General features: G+C 42.6%; 2 protein-coding genes across 2 annotated transcripts; one reads left to right on the top strand and one right to left on the bottom strand.

Annotated features, from left to right (window-relative positions):
• Positions 1–454: 454 nt before the first annotated feature.
• Positions 455–9,138, top strand: ash2l (ash2 like, histone lysine methyltransferase complex subunit). Its single transcript, XM_018694332.2, is given in 18 exon segments — positions 455–541; positions 1,472–1,538; positions 1,656–1,801; positions 1,898–1,986; positions 2,085–2,179; positions 2,569–2,664; positions 2,819–2,914; positions 2,994–3,069; positions 4,056–4,073; positions 5,676–5,775; positions 6,523–6,740; positions 6,827–6,994; positions 7,685–7,878; positions 7,969–8,007; positions 8,009–8,062; positions 8,146–8,244; positions 8,330–8,389; positions 8,499–9,138. Coding segments are annotated over 18 exon segments (1,782 nt in total). The 5' UTR covers positions 455–482; the 3' UTR covers positions 8,607–9,138.
• Positions 9,139–9,660: 522 nt separating this feature from the next.
• Positions 9,661–18,048, bottom strand: grk5 (G protein-coupled receptor kinase 5). Its single transcript, XM_051072740.1, has 15 exons — positions 17,828–18,048; positions 16,971–17,060; positions 16,748–16,860; positions 15,940–16,017; positions 15,735–15,832; positions 15,569–15,661; positions 15,353–15,416; positions 14,550–14,690; positions 13,727–13,917; positions 13,601–13,638; positions 12,906–12,995; positions 11,991–12,199; positions 11,769–11,906; positions 10,967–11,104; positions 9,661–10,889 (listed from the first exon to the last, which is right to left on the bottom strand). The coding sequence occupies exons 1-15, from the start codon at positions 17,877–17,879 to the stop codon at positions 10,689–10,691; spliced, it is 1,734 nt and encodes a 577-aa protein (XP_050928697.1). The 5' UTR covers positions 17,880–18,048; the 3' UTR covers positions 9,661–10,688.
• Between the last annotated feature and the right edge of the window lie 230 nt (positions 18,049–18,278).

The raw sequence follows: 18,278 nt of genomic DNA, 5'->3' as shown, positions 1-18,278 counted from the left end.
ACACACAGTAAGCTGTCACTTTGAAGAGACTGAACACATTAAATTTTCTTAAAAGCTTCACGTCCATCCTCTAATAATATTCTACTGACAACATGTTGTTTTATTTCCTTTAATATTGTATGGCATTATATGTTTACCTCCATTTTATAAAGCAGTAGAGGCAGTAGAGAATTAACCTGAGATTTATTGGCTTGTGCATAACATGTGTTTTTCATAACTATATATACATGTATTTATTTTATTTTATTTTATTTTATTTTATTTTATTTTATTTTATTTTATTTTATTTTTCACCTTCAGGCTTGTATATATTAGTCAAATGTTAATGTTCAGTCTTGGCCACACAGCTGACTGTAAATAACAGAGTAAGTGCAGTTCTCCTGTCAACCTGAGGTGTCGCTGCTCAGTGGAACCACGACCGGAAGCTGTTGTGTCAGCCCGGTCCTGTCTCGCGATGTTTTTTGTTTTCATTGATTTAAAACATGGCGTCTGAAGGAGAGGCGGGTAGTGCTGCTACAACCGAACCGGAGACCGGAGAGGGGTATGTCTGATTCATGCAAGACAGTTTTACCGTCACAAATGTGTAGGCAATGACTCTGATTATCTGTGAAAATATAAACCGCTGAAACGCTCAGTTTAGCCATAAAAGCCGTTAGAAGCAGACTGGCTAGCTAGCTAACGTTAGCAATGCACAGACTCACCGACTCAAGCGTTACAGTTTAGCTGCTCTTTGTACAGAGAAAACATCTTTACACCAGCATATCTGACATTTTAATGTTATCCAGTCTGCAGCCAAACATATAACGTCTGTACAGGACTTAAGACCTTTTATGTGTTGATACGCTCCTCTACATCAACCTCCTCACGCCAGACTCCGTTTGAAAAATGTCAGTTTTAGCAAACAAGGTTGTATTTTTGACACAAAGAAATAGTAACGGGAAGGCAGGAGAGCACAAACAAGTTGGCATTAGATATGTCTCTTTCTGGCATTTAAGGTTTGGCATTTCACGATAAGAAAAAAGAACCAAACAAACCAACCTCAGCTGACCGTAACTGTTTTTACAGTTGTTAGCTACTAATTAACTGGAAAAACGGCGATTTTTAAAATGGAGATTGGTTTAGAAAGGATACTATTAGATGACCTCTTTTTGTTTAGGGAGAACAGATTAACAGGTTCAGAGCTTCAGTGATTCATTTGCAGCTATTCAAATGATCAAATAATAGTTATTTTTTAAAAGCTAAAATGCCAAATTTTTCCTTATTTTACCTTTGTTTTATACACCAAACAATTAATTGAGAAAATGAAAAATTGCTTAAAGAAGTTTGTGATTTCTTAAATGATATAAGATCAGTGTAGTTTGATAATCCGTGTTCATTGTTCTCTTTGACAAGAAGTGTGACACCTCGGACACTGTGATATATATGTGGTTAAATATTTAAGCATCTGAATAATCTTTCTGTGGACTTTCAGGGATGCTGCATTTGGGGAGCTACCCATCAGCATGGATACTGAATCTTCAAATGGCAAAGAGGGAATGGTAACATAGTTTGACATTATTACATGTCTTTGTTTTTGCGTGTAGCTGACCTGTTTTTTTCACTTCACACACTCCATGGTTTTGGTAGAAATAATCAGCTGTTTTCCTGTGTGACAGGAGACGGCCGGTGAAGGCTCCGAGGCTGCTGATGCTCTGACTGGATCAGGAGATGAGGAGAGTGGGAGGCAGCTGGGGGAGGTGGAGCTGCAGTGTGCCCTGTGTATGAAGTGGTTCACTGCAGACACATTTGGCATCGACACGGCGTATGTGTTCTCCATCAAGTAACTTTGTTATGCTGTGAAACATCAGCAGCTTGTGTGTCTGTATCAGCAGCTGTCATGACTTCTCTTTCCCTACAGGACCTGTCTTCCCTTCATGACCAATTATGTGTTTCACTGCAACGTGTGCCATCACAGCGGTAACACATACTTCCTCAGGAAGCAAGCAAGTAGGTGTTCTGTGTGCTACAAGCTCCAGCTGACAGTTAGCATTATCAGCCTTACTGTTCTCAGTCATTCACACACTGATGTTGCCTTTTGTGTTCAGACCTGAAGGAGATGTGTCTCACAGCCCTGGCAAACCTGACGTGGAGATCCAGAACACAGGAAGAGCACCCGAAGACCATGTTCTCCAAAGACAAGGTGGGTGCACTACATGTTCACAGATGTGTTGGTGCACACTGGATGTGATCTGGTGCTTTTCAAATAAACTGACATGATTGATTAATTAATTGGTTATTTGCCTGACAGGAAATGAACCGATAACAGTTTTGAGAATTTGAATATTCTAAGAAGAAATGCTGAAAATGTTTTGGTTCTAAGCTTAAAAATGTGAATAATTTCCCAGTAAACAGAATGTCACTTGCATAGTGATGGACATTTATTTGATATATTTATCAAAATGATTATTTTTTTAAAGTGAACCAGGTGGAATCATGCAGATACTAACTTCTAAAAAACTGTAAACACTTTGAGTGTGATGATTATTAAATACTTCTTCATTTATGAAAATATTTGTCTCTTTGTTGCAGGATATCATACCCTTCATCGACAAGTACTGGGAGTGCATGACAACTCGTCAGCGACCGGGGAAGCTCACCTGGCCCAACAACATTGTGAAAACAATGGTAATATTCTTTGCAAGTTGCCCTCCTCCAGTGTAGTTGGACTTCTCTGTGTAGTGGGATAAGGGATAGAGGATCAGAAATAACCTGGCATTAAATCTGTTACAGTATAATGATAGTTTTATAATAGTATTTTTGTGTTTTGTTTATTTTGCAGAGTAAAGAGCGAGATGTTTTTCTGGTGAAGGAACATCCTGACCCCGGCAGTAAAGACCCAGAGGAGGAGTACCCCAAGTTTGGCCTGTTGGACCAGGTATTTACTGCTCAGCTGTTTATACACAATACAAAGAATGAGCTAATGTATAACTTCATCTCCTGTTCCTCCTCTGTAGGACCTGGGAAACATTGGACCCTCATATGACACACAGAAACAGACCACTGCTACTCCCACAGCCGGTGGGCTCAACGGTCAGAATATAACACAATACAAATCTAAAGTAGAGAGAAATGATAGTTTCTGCTTGTAACACAGATTAGAGTTGCACTATTTCACATTCTGTTTCAACAAAGGACAAGGGGAAGAGAAGTGTGAGGGTGCTTTTACACCTGTAGTTTGGTTCATCAGGTCTGGACCAAAGATTAAAAAAAAATATTCTGTTTTGCTTTTTACTTCTGGTCTGGTTCAAGTTCACGCTGGATTATTACAAATACAACTCTGGTGACTGACAGTTACTGTACCTTGTGTTCTTATGTGTTCCTTTTTCTCCTGGAGAAATAAGGACTAGGACAGAGACAGCAACACATTTCAGTTTGAACTTCTTATCAGGTCCATTGTTTATCAGTTCAGGATCAGCAGAAGGATTTAGTGGTAGTTTGACTTGATTTCAAGCTGCTCTTATAAAATCCTGTGGTGGGACTGCTTTGATTTGAGTCTGCTTAGCAACAGACCAAAACTCTTCTTTTCAGGGAGTCAGGGGACGTTTTCTTTAACCAGAAACATCACAATATACTGCTACCAGACTCCATTGACAAAACCAGTATTTTTACCTCGCAGTACGTTGAAGCTGCTGGAGTACTCCTGCCTCCATCTGTTAGTTAGTTTGTGTTATTATGTGGTACTTTTACTTCAACGCGGTGAAAGTCACACATTAACACAAACACTCTAACAGATGGAGGCAGTGGTGTTCCTGCAGCTCCTGTGTTCTGCTCCGTAAAATTCCTGTTTTCGTCAGTGGAGTCTGGTAGTGATATACAGAGATGTTTCTGGTTAAACTAAAAGGATCTTACTCTTTGAGTTTGATTGACAGCTTCACAACAGTCCAAAAAACCAAAACCTCACAGTCTGATAGAACTGAGTCAGACAGTGAATGTGTGAAATCACCCTCACATAAACAAAGACCAGTGAGAGCTTGTTAAATGTGATGACCATGGTGACTCTGTGCATTGTGTTCCAGGTGGATCTGCTTTCTCAGGTGACTATGTGGTATTTTGGCATCTGGAGCCGATCAGTGTGTTTTTGTGTCTTGTAACCCTCTGGATAGAAGTTGGCCCTGAGGTTCCAATCAGACTTCAGCCCCCCCCCACCCCACCCACAAACCAAACTCCAGCTAAACTGATCCTCAATAAGCATCTTGTGGGCAACTTCATCCACGTCCAGTTGTAACCTCCCTGTCTGCTCTCTGCATCTGTTTGGTGCCTCCCTCCCAAAAGCTTTGCCCCCTCCCCCTCCTTTTTTGATCAGTGAACATATCTTCCTCGTCTCTGGCTTGCTGCTAATGGGCTCTGAAATCCCTTTAAAAAGCTCCTCACTGAAATGACACTCTGCTCTCACATGCATTACGCTGCGGTACAGAGGGCAGAGGGCCATTTTTGATTTGCCGTTGGCTTTCATCCAATGCTCATTAGCCTCATCCTCTTCCTCCATCTGTGTGTTTCACGTCTTTGTTATTTAATTCTTGTTCAAATTTAATCAAACCTCGGTGGATGTAGGATCCAAACTAAAGTAAAATTATCCCTGAGACTTCACTGGTGTAGATGTTGCAGTTGGTAAGGACTTAAATGGATCTTTATCATGTGCAGACGTTAACGAAGTTGTGCTCGTCAGTGTTTAATAACCAAAGACTGTCTCAGTGGATATGTAACATGAACATAATGTTTTGTGGAATCTGAAGAATCTAAACTAGCTGCCTTTCTTAAAAAATAAATAAATAATATATATATATGCGTTTACAAATAAAATAAATATAATAATTATGTTATTTTGTGGCTATTGGACGTCAGGGCTTTGTTTTGAGGTCTGAAACTTCTTTCTTGAACAAAGGTCTACAGAAATGGTTTTCAGACTCTTCTTTCGTGCTTTATACACAATTTAATTTCCCGTCTAACCAGTGTAATTCCTGGAGGAAAGAAAGAAAACCTGCCAGCGTCTGGCTCTGGTTTTTCTTACTGGCAGAACAGTGTAGCAGCTTCACACTGAAGAGGAATCATGAGAGGCTGATGGTGTTTGGAAAACGCCACGCGAACTAATTCCTGCCTTTTTTGTGCCTGCTGTCTCCCTGTGTATACCAAACGCCTAATAACCTGCTTTCACTGTGTGTGTGTTTAAGTCTCTGTGTGTATGTGTGTGTGTTCAGTGGCAGTCTTGGCATTATTGGTGAGGATATAGAAGCATATTTTTAGTTAAAAACAACCTGTGAGTGAGACGTAAAGTGTGAGACAGGTTTTTTAGCACCTTATAGATAAGATATAAAAACTTCAGTCAGAGGTGAGAGGTGATTTTTAATATTAAGTCTAGTTTTATTGACAAAAATATGATGGACAAAATATTAGAAACACTTCTGGTTATAACACAAGTTGAATTAACTCCTCAACAAAACTTTAATAACCTTCATGAAGGGAAGATTTCCTGCAGGACGAGTGTATCAGACTGCGTAAGTTAAAACTACCTGTACCTAATAAACTGGTAGTAAACTGAGTGTACAGGATATTATCTTTGCCATTGACTGCCTGTGTGTGAGTGTGTGTCTGTATTTGTGTGTGTTCAGCAGTGTAATCTGTGGTGTGTGTCTTTGAAGGTGCTTTGGCCCCTGGTCCAGGAAAAGGAAGAGGAGCCAAACGTAAACAGCAGCAGCAGCAGGAGGGAACGGCTGCAGGCGCCACGAAGAGAACCCGCAGGTACAGCAGCCGTCAGTCCACACACACACACACACACACACACACACACACACACACACACTCTCAGTCAGTCAGTATTATACTTTATGCACTAGGGCCCTGTAAAGCTACTCTGTTGTGCTCGTCCTCCTGTGCAGTCTCCCTGTTTTCAGTTGTTATTACTTGAATGTTAAACCACAGCAGCATCACCTCGTCCTAAATGAACTGACAGACTCTGTTTGACCCAGTGAAAGTGGTGCATGTGAGGAATCTCCTCTCTGTGGCTGCAGGCGCCGTTAAATGTTGCCAGAGTAGTTTTAGTGCCAGCAAATAGAAAGAGAGAAGTTTTTCTAGCGAAGGGAGAGACAACTTTTTCATCCCTTTTTAAGTTTGCAGGCCTTCACACAGGATTGGTCTTTGGATACAAAGCAGGATCAGTTTATTTTAGATTTTTATTTATTTGTTTGTATGTAGAGCATCACCAGTCATCCTGTAACCTGTGACCATGTTTGTGAACAAAAATAAAAACCCTGATTGATTGATGAGAAGTTTTTGGATTTTTTCTCCTTGATAAGTTTATTGGACTAAAGATGGACGTCTTTGTTCTTTGTGTCGATGTATCTGGTGCAGTGATATGACGTCCTTAAAATGCTTTGCACAGATAAAATCAGGAGCTTTCAAACGATGTGGGTGTGATGGTGGATTTTAAAAGATTAAATTGATGAATATGTAAAATAAACTCGCGCTTCTCTTCCTCCCTCGTCACAGTGACCCCCTGTTCTCAGCCCAGCGCCTCCCTCCTCACGGTTACCCGCTGGAGCACCCCTTTAATAAAGACGGGTACCGTTACATCCTGGCAGAACCAGACCCCCACGCCCCAGACCCGGAAAAGCTGGAGCTGGACTGCTGGGCTGGCAAACCCATACCTGGTGATCTGTACCGGGCCTGTCTGTATGAGCGGGTGCTGCTGGCCTTACACGACAGAGGTACGACAGAGTGCTTTAACCGTGCACAGGGAATCCTTAAAAAGTCTGGAAAGGTCTTAAATATCCGCTGCGTGTTCCCGTTGCAGCGCCTCAGCTGAAGATCTCCGACGACCGCCTGACAGTGACTGGGGAGAAGGGTTACTCCATGGTCAGAGCCTCCCACGGCATTCGCAAAGGCTCCTGGTACTTTGAGGTTTCTGTCGATGACATGCCTCCAGAGACCGCGGCCAGGCTCGGCTGGTCTCAACCTCTCGGTCAGTGCTGCTTCATACTCACACAAACCTCTTCATATTGAGGAATAATAAGCTCCAGTCACGATCACCAGGCTGTTTACAAAGAGTAGAGCGAGATCGTGTTTATATTCAGCATTAAATCATTTGAATATTAAAGGACACAGGGTCAGATTTCCTTCCTGCTTTGCCCATTTCCCGTTTTATAACCTGCTGTAACATCCTGGTCCCTGAACTAACCCAAGCACGTTTGAATCTTTTTGATACTGGAGCCAAAACAAATCCTGAATTTCTGCACTGAATACCAAATAAAGGGACATTTCCTCAGCATGTTAACGTTAGATATTGCTGCTGCTCCCAAGTGGCCAAAAAGAAACAAATGACTTTATGTAGGTTTAACTTTTTCAAATACTTTTCCCCAAAATAAAATCCACTCTAAAATTCTTCCTGATTTAGATCAAGAAATCAAAATATCTGATCTAAGATGTTCGATACTTGTGATGAACTGACTGCAGCCTGTCTGAAGACACACTATCATCTGCTCTTTCTCATACAAATCCTGGATGTTTGTTGTAAACATTCAGCTGCCTGAACTTGAGACACTTGTTTATTTACTCGAAAGGATAAAGAAGGCTTTGCAAACAAACAGCGTGTCAAACAGCAGAGGCTCATTCTTTCTTTTGTTAGAATAAATTCCACCTTTCTTTATCACAGGAAACCTGCAGGCACCTCTGGGTTACGACAAGTTCAGCTACTCGTGGCGCAGCAAGAAGGGCACACGCTTCCACCAGTCCATAGGAAAGCATTACTCCTCAGGCTACGGTCAGGGAGACACGCTGGGCTTCTTCATCGAGCTGCCTGACGGCACAGAGACGGCCAAGGCTCTGCCTGATACGTACAAGGACAAGGTAACACCCAGGAGATAACGAGAGCTGTCTGCACTGGCTGCACACAGATGGCTATCCTCACATCTTTGCTCCAATCTTCTCTGTTTTCAGGCGCTGATTAAGTTCAAGAGCTACCTGTACTTTGAGGAGAAAGGACTATGTGGACAAAGCAGAGAAGAGCCTGAAGTCGACGAGCCCCAGCAGGGTTAGAAAACCGCTCTAGAATAAAATCCAGGTAGAAAACCTGGCACCGTCGGCTGCTGTTAACTTGTGGATCCTGTTTTTCAGATGATATTCTATAAAAACGGAGTGAGCCATGGTGTTGCGTTTGAAAACCTGTTTGAAGGCATATACTTCCCGGCCATCTCGCTCTACAAGAGCTGCACGGTCAGTACATGTTTGTTTTTGTTTCTCTTTAACGCTCCTGACCTTTGAGCCTTTTTAATTCTCTAGTTTCTCTGCCTCTTTTCAGGTTTCAGTCAATTTTGGGCCTCATTTCAAATACCCGCCGAAGGACATCAAGTACCAGCCGGTGAGAGATTCACCCCCTCTCCCAGACGACTTTACAAACCTGATGCTAACATCCACCGAGCTGTTGTCTAATCGTCTGTGGTTGTTTTTTTTGTTTCCTCTCTCTTTAGATGAGCGACATGGGCTGGTTAGCCGTGACCGAACACACCCTGGCCGACATGCTGTACCACGTGGAGACGGAGGTGGACGGACGACGCAGCCCTCCGTGGGAGGGATGAGCGCGGCGTGAATTCAGTACGCACACTCCCACGGTCAAAACATTACTCCTCCTTCAGACAGTAAAATTAAATCACCACACGCTGAAGTTAAACCGTGAAATCGCGGCTGATTTCAACTCTTGCGATTTTAACATTTCCAGAACAGGAAGTGAAAAACAAAATAAATTTATCCCGAGCTGATTACTCCAAGCTTTTAATGGATGGCTGCATATCATCATTTGCCGTCAGCAGACATTCCACCCTGAACATTTAACAACTGAATCAGCTTATTTCTGGTGCTCTGCTCTGAAATATGTTTATTTTGAAGTAACCGTTATACTGTATACTGGACCTACCTGGATGTTATAACACATTTTTTTTGGGTGTCATCTGCGTATAGCTGCGGCCAAACAGACCCACGTCAACATTTCTCACAGTCGTTCTGTAGACAACAGTTGATTCTGTCTTTTTGCTAATTTTATTTGTTTTACGTGTGTCAGTTATTTACTGTTTTATACTCTGGGTTAAATAAAAAAAATGCTACATGGACAAAGTTGAACTCGTTAATGAAATCTTGAATTCAAAGACAGATTCACACGTTTGACATTAAAGAATTTAACCAGAAACATCGTTAAATGTCACTACCAGACTCCATTGGCAAAAACATGAATTTTACTGAGCAGAACACAGGAGCTGCTGGAATACCACTGCCTCCATCTGTTAGTTTGTTTGTGTTGTTGTGTGTGTCTGCTCGGTAAAATGACTGATTTTGTCAATGGAGTCTGGTACTGATATATGGGAAAATAAGGCCAAAGTAAAAAAGAAATATGGAGTTATCCTTCAAGTAAAATGTTCCCCTTTTGGCTTGTGTACCTTTTAAAGTGAAGCAGGCCTGCAACTAACAGTTACTTTGATTATTGATTAATCTCTCATTTATTTTCCCAATTAATCTGTAAATTGTTTGCTGTATAAAATGTCAGAAAATATTGAAACATATCTGTCAAAGTAGCATCTCTGAATGTCTTGTTTTGTCCCCCCAACAATCCAAAACCCAAATATATTTAGTTTACTCTCATACAAGACAAAAAAGTTAAGTTTAATTTGAAGGATTTTCAGATGAGTAAAAGTATCCAGTTTTTTTTTTTTTTTTACAAGAAAAAAGCAAAAACAGTCAGAAAAGACAGTATTAAAGGGGCAATTTGTAAGTTTTCCCAACCGCCAGATCTGGTTTCTTGCCGGGAGCAGGTGGTGGTGCTGATGGTGGCTTCCCAAGAGGTTGGAATACGTCTTCTGAGCAGAGTTACTTCTTCAGGGCAGACTGGGCGCTGCAGTGAGTTGCTATCGGAAAGTAATGAGACAGGCCAGGGCTAGCTGGTTAGCATGCTAACTTCAGTAGAAGTAAAAGAAGAAAAACATTGGCGTTGCTCTCCACCTCTGGATGCAGCTCCTGGCGATGAAAGGAATGAAGTTTGATGCTGAATGTGAAAGTTTGTTCTTCTAGACTGGTAAGTAAACCCCTGATAATGCTAACATTAGCTATGTAGTGATAGCAAAACTTAGAAATAGCTCCTTTAATATTTTGTAACATATTGTAATCAGGATAAAACCCTGACAGGGAACCACTGCATTAAAAATGCGGCTTATTTACGTTTCATGAATGAAACTAAGAAGTAGCTTCATTTTCTGTGCTGTTTGTATCAAAATTCAAGTACTTAACAAAAAGCTGCTAATATAAGTTGTTTTTAAAATGGATGGAGTTGAGTGTTGGTGCATGTGCGTCACTGACAGAGCAGTAAAACTAAACAACTTGACAACCGATGAAGAAACCAGTGCGTATATACAGGAGCATTGAGTGACAGGAGAACAAAGAGACGTCTGCTATGCTGTGATTTGTGGAGGTGCTTCCATTGTTCTTTGTTGCTACAGTGGATGGATGCTGGTTGTTTTTTTAGAGTCTTTAGAGTCGTCTCTGAGCTGCGTCAGTCCTCAGAGGGCACCGTTGAGTAGTCCTGGCTTCAGGTAGCCGTCGTTGGACACCAAACTCTGTCTGCTTTCGTCTGACGGATCTGGAGTTTGCTGTCGGAGGAGAGAAACATTCAGCTTTTACAGAACTAATGCACACGGTTTGAGAAACAGCAGCAGCAGCAGCAGCGTGTTCTTACATGTCTGGCGGAAAATTCGGTGCAGCAGGTTGCGTTTTGGGTGCCTGGGGGGGTCGGGGGCCTGGGACCAGTCCAGGTCCGGGGATCGGGAACCAGAAGGGCCAAAAATATTTAGCTCCCTGAAACATCCCATCTCTATAATCTGCAGGGGGAGACAGGAAGACGCAGTTTGAGCCGGTGTCAGACAGATAACGAGATGAAACCAGGACATGAACGTACCTCATTTTGCCAGGTTATAGGGACGCTGCCTGTGTTGAACTTGGAGTAGAAGTTGTTGTCTTTTTGGTCCAGAATGACCCCCTTCACCGTAGAGAACTCCTCGATGTCCTGCACATCGCTGCAGTACACCTGTCTGGGCTGGAGGAGGAAAAACAAACCACAACATACAGTCAACACAGAATCTAAATCCAGTTTTTATACCTTCTTTTCTACCATTTATCACCAACCTCACACTGGTACTTCACATATTTTAGAGCTGCAGCTTCTGCATGATATGTTGAAACTACAACACATTATTGTAGACTAAACAGGCCGGTATAAAGTTTAAATTAGCTCCTCCTCAAACAGCTACAACATTAAAATGCTGGACATGAAGCACACATCAAATTTACAGTTTCTAAAGCGGTTAAAAAAAACTAAAAAGACAAACCAAGTCAGGTTGGAGGATGTAGACCAGCAAAAACAGATTTCTTTCAAACCCAAAAACTCTTTATTACTTACTTATCCTGCCTGATCCATGAGAAATTATCAAATTAATCTCTGACTATTAATTAACAAGGTTTAAAGCTGAAATAAAACAGTTCCCACAGGATGTTTCTCTGCTGAAAAACCAGAACTTTGTCTCTAATTTCTGTGTAATTAGCATCAAATTAGTTTTTTTTCCTGTTTAGAAACTTAAAGAAATGATTAGAAAATAATGAACCAGATGAATGCATTTATTTTAAGTACATCTCACTAATAATACTTGTGTACTTTATTTAGTATTTTGTGTCATAGTCTGGTAAATCATTTAGGTACTTGCATCAGGTTTAAATGGCGGCTCAACAAGTCCGGCCTCCAGCATCCTGAAGTTGATTTTTTTGAAGAAAGCGTGAGACTGAACTTCTTTCCCGTTGGCGCCCCAGCAGCCCAGCCTCTGTCTCGGCTCCTTGGTCAGCAGCTACAAAGGAAAGAAAGATGCATTTGTACTTCAATGAGGTTTGAGACGTTAAATCTGTCTGCTGAGTGGATCTGAAGAACTCACCAAGGAGCAGAGGTCTTTCACCTCCTGGCAAAACTTGTCATTATACTCCTCCTGCTGTGTGAGGATCCGTCTCTCCATGTCGGAGGTGCTGGGATGCTCTCCTCGGGACCTGAACGGGGGCTGCCCTGCAGTCATTTCATAAATCAGACAGCCGAGGCCCCACCAGTCCACGGTCTTCCCATAATGCTCGTGGCTGATCACCTCAGGAGCTGAAATCAGGGTCAGTGAGTGAATGAACGATGAAGGGATGATCGGCAGATGCAGCTGGTGCCTGTAGTGATTTTTTTAATGATTTGCTGTTGAGGTTTGAGTTTCTGGGTGTAAATGATCGATAAGGACTGTGTGCCTGTTGTGGAGAGGAGTTAGAGCTTCTTATGAAAGAGTAAGATCCTTTTAGTTTAACCAGAAACATCTCTGTATGTCAGTACCAGACTCCATTGACAAAAACGGGAATTTTATCAAGCAGGACACAGGAGCTGCTGGAATAATGTTGCCTCTCTTAGTTAGGTTGTTTGTGTTACTGTGTGACTTTCAGTGGTGGAAGAAGCATTAAAATCCTTTACATAAGTAAAAGTACCACACAGTAACACAGACACACTAACAGATGGAGGCAGTGGTATTCCAGCAGCTCCCAGTAAAATGTCTGTTTTTGTCAATGGAGTCTGGTAGTGATATATAGAGATGTTTCTAGTTAAACGAGGAACAGGATCTTACTCTCTCTGTCTCTGTAGGAATCCTCTCATAATGTTATAATAACAGTCTGACTCCTGTTTGTTTACATTGCAGCAGCTCCAAAGATTTTTGTCCCTATCAGTCATTTACACCCAAAAACATGGAGTTATCCTTTAATATCTCCACTACTATCAGAAGGATTTGAATTTCCTGTTCTGGTGTCACCCTCTGTGCTGTACGTACCCATGTATCCCAGCGTGCCCACCCTGCCTCGCACCATCCTGCTCTCAGACAGCCTCACGGCCAGGCCCAGGTCAGAGATGCGGATGTGTCCTTGAGGGAACAAATAGAAAAGAATCCACTGAGCTGAACAGGTTTCATGGTTGAGATTTTTTTTGCTCTTGTGACGCACTTTCCCTTTTGCCCTATCACCTCCCTACATCCCTCCCTCCTGGCTGTGAAGCAGGAGTCGGTGCCGGTTCTTAGAACAAACACAAAAGTTTGTGTTACATTCAAGTAATTTGTAATTACAGAGGAATGTAAATTAAAGGTGGTTTAAGGTATCCAAATGCCCCACCAAGAACGAAAGAACAGGTGCAGAGGTTTCTTAAAATAGATAACACCACACCTGATTCCCACAGGCTCTCCCTTCCTCAACCTGCCTTTGTTTGTACCCATGTCAAAATACCATCAACGCTGCTTCCTTCTCAAGAACAGGTAGATGCATTTGAAGAATGAATCTGATTGGCTGAGTGCAATCTGTCTGGCAATCATTCAGCCTGAATTCAGAGCTAAAAATAGACACGTCAAATGTTTCATCATTTTCTGACTGCACAGCGAGGAATGTTCTCTGTTATGAGGTTATTCCAGTGCATTAGTTGTTGCCTTAGAGCTATTTATATCACTAAAACAAACAGTGTTGATGCGGCTGTGTTTACCGTTGTCATCCAGCAGAATGTTTTCAGGTTTCAGGTCCCTGTAAAGTCAAACACAGCATGTGATTCAGCTTCACCAGGACAGTAAAGATGTGACTTAATGCGCTGCTCATGTGAGAATACTCTGACCTGTATACTATTGACTCCTGGTGCAGGTGCATTAAACCGCAGCAGACCTCTGCGGCGTAGAAACGGACTCGGTCTTCCTCCAGGCCGGGCGCGCCGATGTTATAAATGTGAAACCTCAAGTCCCCGCCGTTCATCATGGTCAGGACCATACAGAGGGCGTGCTTGGTCTCGTAAGCGTACGCAAGATTCACCTTCATGGAGAACGAGAGAGTGCAGTTTAAGTTCAGTTTTAACCAAAAACATTGCTGTATATCAGTACCAGACTCCATTGAGAAAAATAGGAATTTAACCAAGCAGAACACAGGAGCTGCTGGAATACCACTGCCTCCATCTGTTAGAGTGTTTGTGTTTACTGTGTGACTTTCACTGGCAGAAGAAGCATTCAGATCCTTCTCTTAAGTAAAAGTACCACACAGTAACACAAACAAACTAACAGATGGAGGTAGTGGTACTCCAGCAGCTCCTGTGTTAAATCCCTGTTTTTCTCAATGGAGTCTGGTATTGAAATATAGTGATGTTTCTGCTCAAACAAAAAGGATCTTACTCTTTTATCCTTTAGAAAGAAATAGCTCAATAACTTCCCTAAAGATCTGGGCACTAATGTGTTTAACAAATGCCACTCAAATATGAGGAAATGGTTTGTTAGGGACTATTTTTAGCAGCTGGTTAACAAACATTTGGAGTCTGTATTTATGAGCACATTAAATGTAAATAAACATCAATAACTTGCTCATATATCACACTATAATGCAGCTGTATGATCTAAGGATATTATAGTTACATACAGAGTCAGAAAACTAAAGGACAACAGTTATAATCTCACCACGAATCGACTGTCCAGTCCCTCCAGTATCTGTTTCTCATTGAGAGCCATGGACTCTCCTCGCCTCTTCTTCACGTGGGTTTTCTCCAGCTTCTTGCAGGCGTACATCATCCCTGTGGCTCGCACCTGACAGGCCCACACCTGGAGGACGAGAAATTATTATTTACATTAAATTCGAAGCAGCAGAGGACAAGATATCCAGACTCTTTACTATTACAATTAAACTGAATTTGACCTGTGGATTTGGTGGAATGACCCTTTAAGGTTATTTTTTGGCATTTTATTAGACAGTTGCAAGAAAAAGCTGAAATAATTCTTTGGATTTTGTGGATCCTGAGCAAAATATCTGAGTTTTGCGACGTCTGTTAAAGAAGCTGAGAGTAATTTTCACTGATCTGTTTAGCAGTTTAACGAGAGTCTGGTAAGAAATATTCTCCTGCTTCCTGCAGCTCGTTTCGCAGCTAAATGAATCAGATAAGACATGAAGCATTGATGAGGCTGATGCAGGTGTACAGGTAGCTAAGTCGTCACTCCTTCATATCCTTCTGTCTGTCTCGGTTTTGGCCAAACACCAGGAAAATGAGTAAAATGAAATGATTATCAGGCTGCAGGTATGTGGCCCTGTGGGTGGTTTTGGTTTTATTTGCTCTGGTTTTTAGATATCGATCTGTAACTGGACCAACTTCCTCATGAAGAAATCGCTGCTATAAAAGGTGTTGACAGTAAAATGTCAGTGGTGAGACGTGATGATTAAATTCCTCTGCTCTCCACAAATACCAGGAAAGTGACCCTTGAAGTCTTACCTCTCCAAACCCTCCTTTCCCCAGCAGTCTGTACTGTCTGAACACGTGCTTGGTGATGGGCTGCCTTGAAGAGAAAGACAGTTTGTTTTCATTCTCAGTTCATCTTTGTATAGGAGCTGCAGTGAATGTAAATGTAGTGTATCGAGTAAAAGCAGACAAACCAGCCGCTCGTCTGTCAGGCTTTACTGTATGTGTTTAGTCTCCACTGTTACTGACCTCTCCACCATCTTCCACTGCAGGAAACGGTCAAAAAACATGCTGTCCTGGTACTGCAGGAAGGGCTCTCCACTCAGGTACTCATGCAGGTCTCTAATCCATTAAACACACAGGTTAGTCATGAATCAATCCCTGACAACATGTGCACATGGATGTGTGGACTTACTCCCTGCAGTCATGGAAGACGTCCCCGCAGGGATCGAACTCCAGACTCTGGATGCAGCTCTGTTCGTGTGGCAGCACAACGGGGACGCACTGATTGGACTGAGGACACAAAGAGGATGAAGTTAAAGAAGTGTGGAGACAGATCCGCACACACACACACACACGACGATCATCTGGAAGCGGTAAAGACTTTGTGGCTGTCAGACCTGACTCATGAGGTATTTCTGAATGATGCGGATGCCAAAATCTCTCCTCTCCTCGTCGCACTTTGTCTCAAAAGTGTCCTAAAGGAGACAAAGACGGAATAAATACACATGCACAGAAACAGGTTGTCCTGCAGCGACCACTTCCTGAGTAAAGGCGACGATTCTTCAGGTCCACGGTTCAGGTCTGACCTCGGGTTTTGACCCACGGTTGTTATTAAATAAATAAAAATAAAATAGTTGTGTAGTGTGGGTGGTGCTGTGTCGGCACGAGACTGCATCAGTGTTTTCATCCTGATCTCAGGATCGTTGCATCACCACCACTGAGCCGTGTTAATCGTGAATTTAGTCACTATGCCAAACATTCAGCGAGCGCTACCTCCTCCTTAAGTCTGCTCTCTAACGTTTTCCTTCCTCCGTCCACACAGTTTGTACTTTGTTGTTGATTCGACTACACCTTGTGAAATGCACAGGTCTGTCTCAGCTGTTATGCAGTGTCAAATTCAGAGTTTTGAAAACTGCGTGCAAATTCCATTTTACAGAATGTTTCCTTCTACTTCTTCCTCCCTCGTTACTCCAGAAATGTGCTGGATGGTGCGTTTGGTGTCAGAAAAGTTGGGCCCTGCTCATATCGTGTTACAGTCTGACTGAGCTTTTAGCAGCGTTTGATGCCCTGTATTCATCTTTCTTTGGTTAATATGATACAGTCAGTGTGTTTTTTTACAGTTTGCTGCATCTTGACTTTATAGTCGACCTGAAACTCTTCACATTTTGCCTTTGAAGTCACTGTAATCCTTTAAATCAACTGTACCAAAGCGTCCTGGAGGGAGATGTAGTTCTGCAGATCAGGACGACTCTGACAGAAGAGCTGAAACAGCTTCTTTCCAATGGGCTGCTTCACACACAGACTGTAGTAATCTCTCTCTGACAGAGAGAAAAACAACAACACACACACACACACACACACACACAGTGAGAAATCACACAACAAAACACAGAATGTGATGACGTGTGACGTACACCTGTGCACACACCTATGCTCATGGCCAGGTCCTCACACTGACTGATGTGAGGGAAGCGGAGCATCTCTCTCCACTTCCAGCTCCTGCCTTTACCCCCTCCACCTGCAGACAGACAGACAGACAGACAGACAGACAGACAGACAGACGGGACATTATCACCCAAACTATTCTATGTTGTAATGTTGTTAAAACTGGTGTCCTCAGTGATGACAGTACCTCAGACTGACACGTCTGTCAGCGATGTGTCACAAACATGCACGCGTTCGTGCGCGCCCGGCCCGTCAGGTTTCAGACAATAGTTTGCTCGACTACAGTGAATGAACTATTAATAGCTCTGGGAGCAGGTAAGCAAAGCCTGTGGGACCACATTACTCTGCAACTTACTTTCAAACTCGAAATGTCCACGCTGCCTTTTGAAGATTACATCTAAATTCCTTCTGTGTGATGCCTTCAGGGACGTTTTAGGGTTTCTCTTTAATGAGAAATGATGTGTCTCTGAGCAGCTTTCTGCACATTCACACAGAATAAACACGACTGACTGAAGCAGAAATGATTGACTATGAGAGGGAAAGTGAAACAAGAGGAGCAGAGGAATCAGTGTTTAATCATTCCTCAACCTTCAGCGCCCTCATCACCGTCCACAACCAGACAAACACCGTCCACACCTCTGAGCCTTATGTGCTGAAAGTGTGTGAGGGAAACCTGCAAATGAAAGTCTAAATCTCAGCCTGTTCTTGGTCTAAAACAACATGCACCATGTTAAAGTGTCCTCTGACATCCTGTTACATGTCATTTTCTCCCTCCGGCCTCTCAGACATTAAGTTTCTGACAGAAATTCTGTAGTAAAACATAAAAAACTCTGCTCTCACCTTCCCTGGCTCTGATCAGAGCACTGTTTGCCACCATGCTTTCAATCTCCATGTCGTTCTAAAAGTCTGTTTTCTCCCCAGACTCAGCAGCTCGTCCAGTCTTCATGCACCGGCTGTGACAGACTCAGAAAACAGCAGCAGTCCAGTTGGTTGAGTTGCAGGGAGGAAGGCGTGCCGCTCTCACCCACTCACTGATGAATGGAGATGCAGGTGTTTGGCACTTTGTGTACGACAGCGTGCTCCAACTGCAGGACGCTCCTCCCACATCACTGAGGCGGGACAGGTGCCTTTTACAGAGCCTGGTGTGTAGTTTAACTGCTTTTAAATGAGGACAGACAAAGGAACATGTATTTGTGATGATCAGTGAGAAACTGACCAGATTTTCTCAGCTCAGCTCAAACACAGAAAAGTCAATATAGGATGTTTGACGTGATCTTTTGTTTAATTTGTT

Source organism: Lates calcarifer, linkage group LG9 (assembly GCF_001640805.2).
Source record: "Lates calcarifer isolate ASB-BC8 linkage group LG9, TLL_Latcal_v3, whole genome shotgun sequence".
NCBI classification, from domain to species: domain Eukaryota; kingdom Metazoa; phylum Chordata; class Actinopteri; family Centropomidae; genus Lates; species Lates calcarifer.
This window is presented reverse-complemented; position numbering and strand designations above follow the sequence as displayed.

What these genes read in the sequence shown, in the direction of transcription:
- grk5 (XM_051072740.1), bottom strand. Translation starts at nt 17,879, where the DNA reads ATGGAGATTGAAAGCATGGTGGCAAACAGTGCTCTGATCAGAGCCAGG. An exon ending in AGAAATACCTCATGAGTCAG is followed by an intron (nt 15,833 to 15,939) that starts GTCTGACAGCCA and finishes TTGTGTCCTCAG; the next exon opens with TCCAATCAGTGCGTCCCCGT. An exon ending in GACTGGACAGTCGATTCGTG is followed by an intron (nt 13,918 to 14,549) that starts GTGAGATTATAA and finishes TTCTCCATGAAG; the next exon opens with GTGAATCTTGCGTACGCTTA.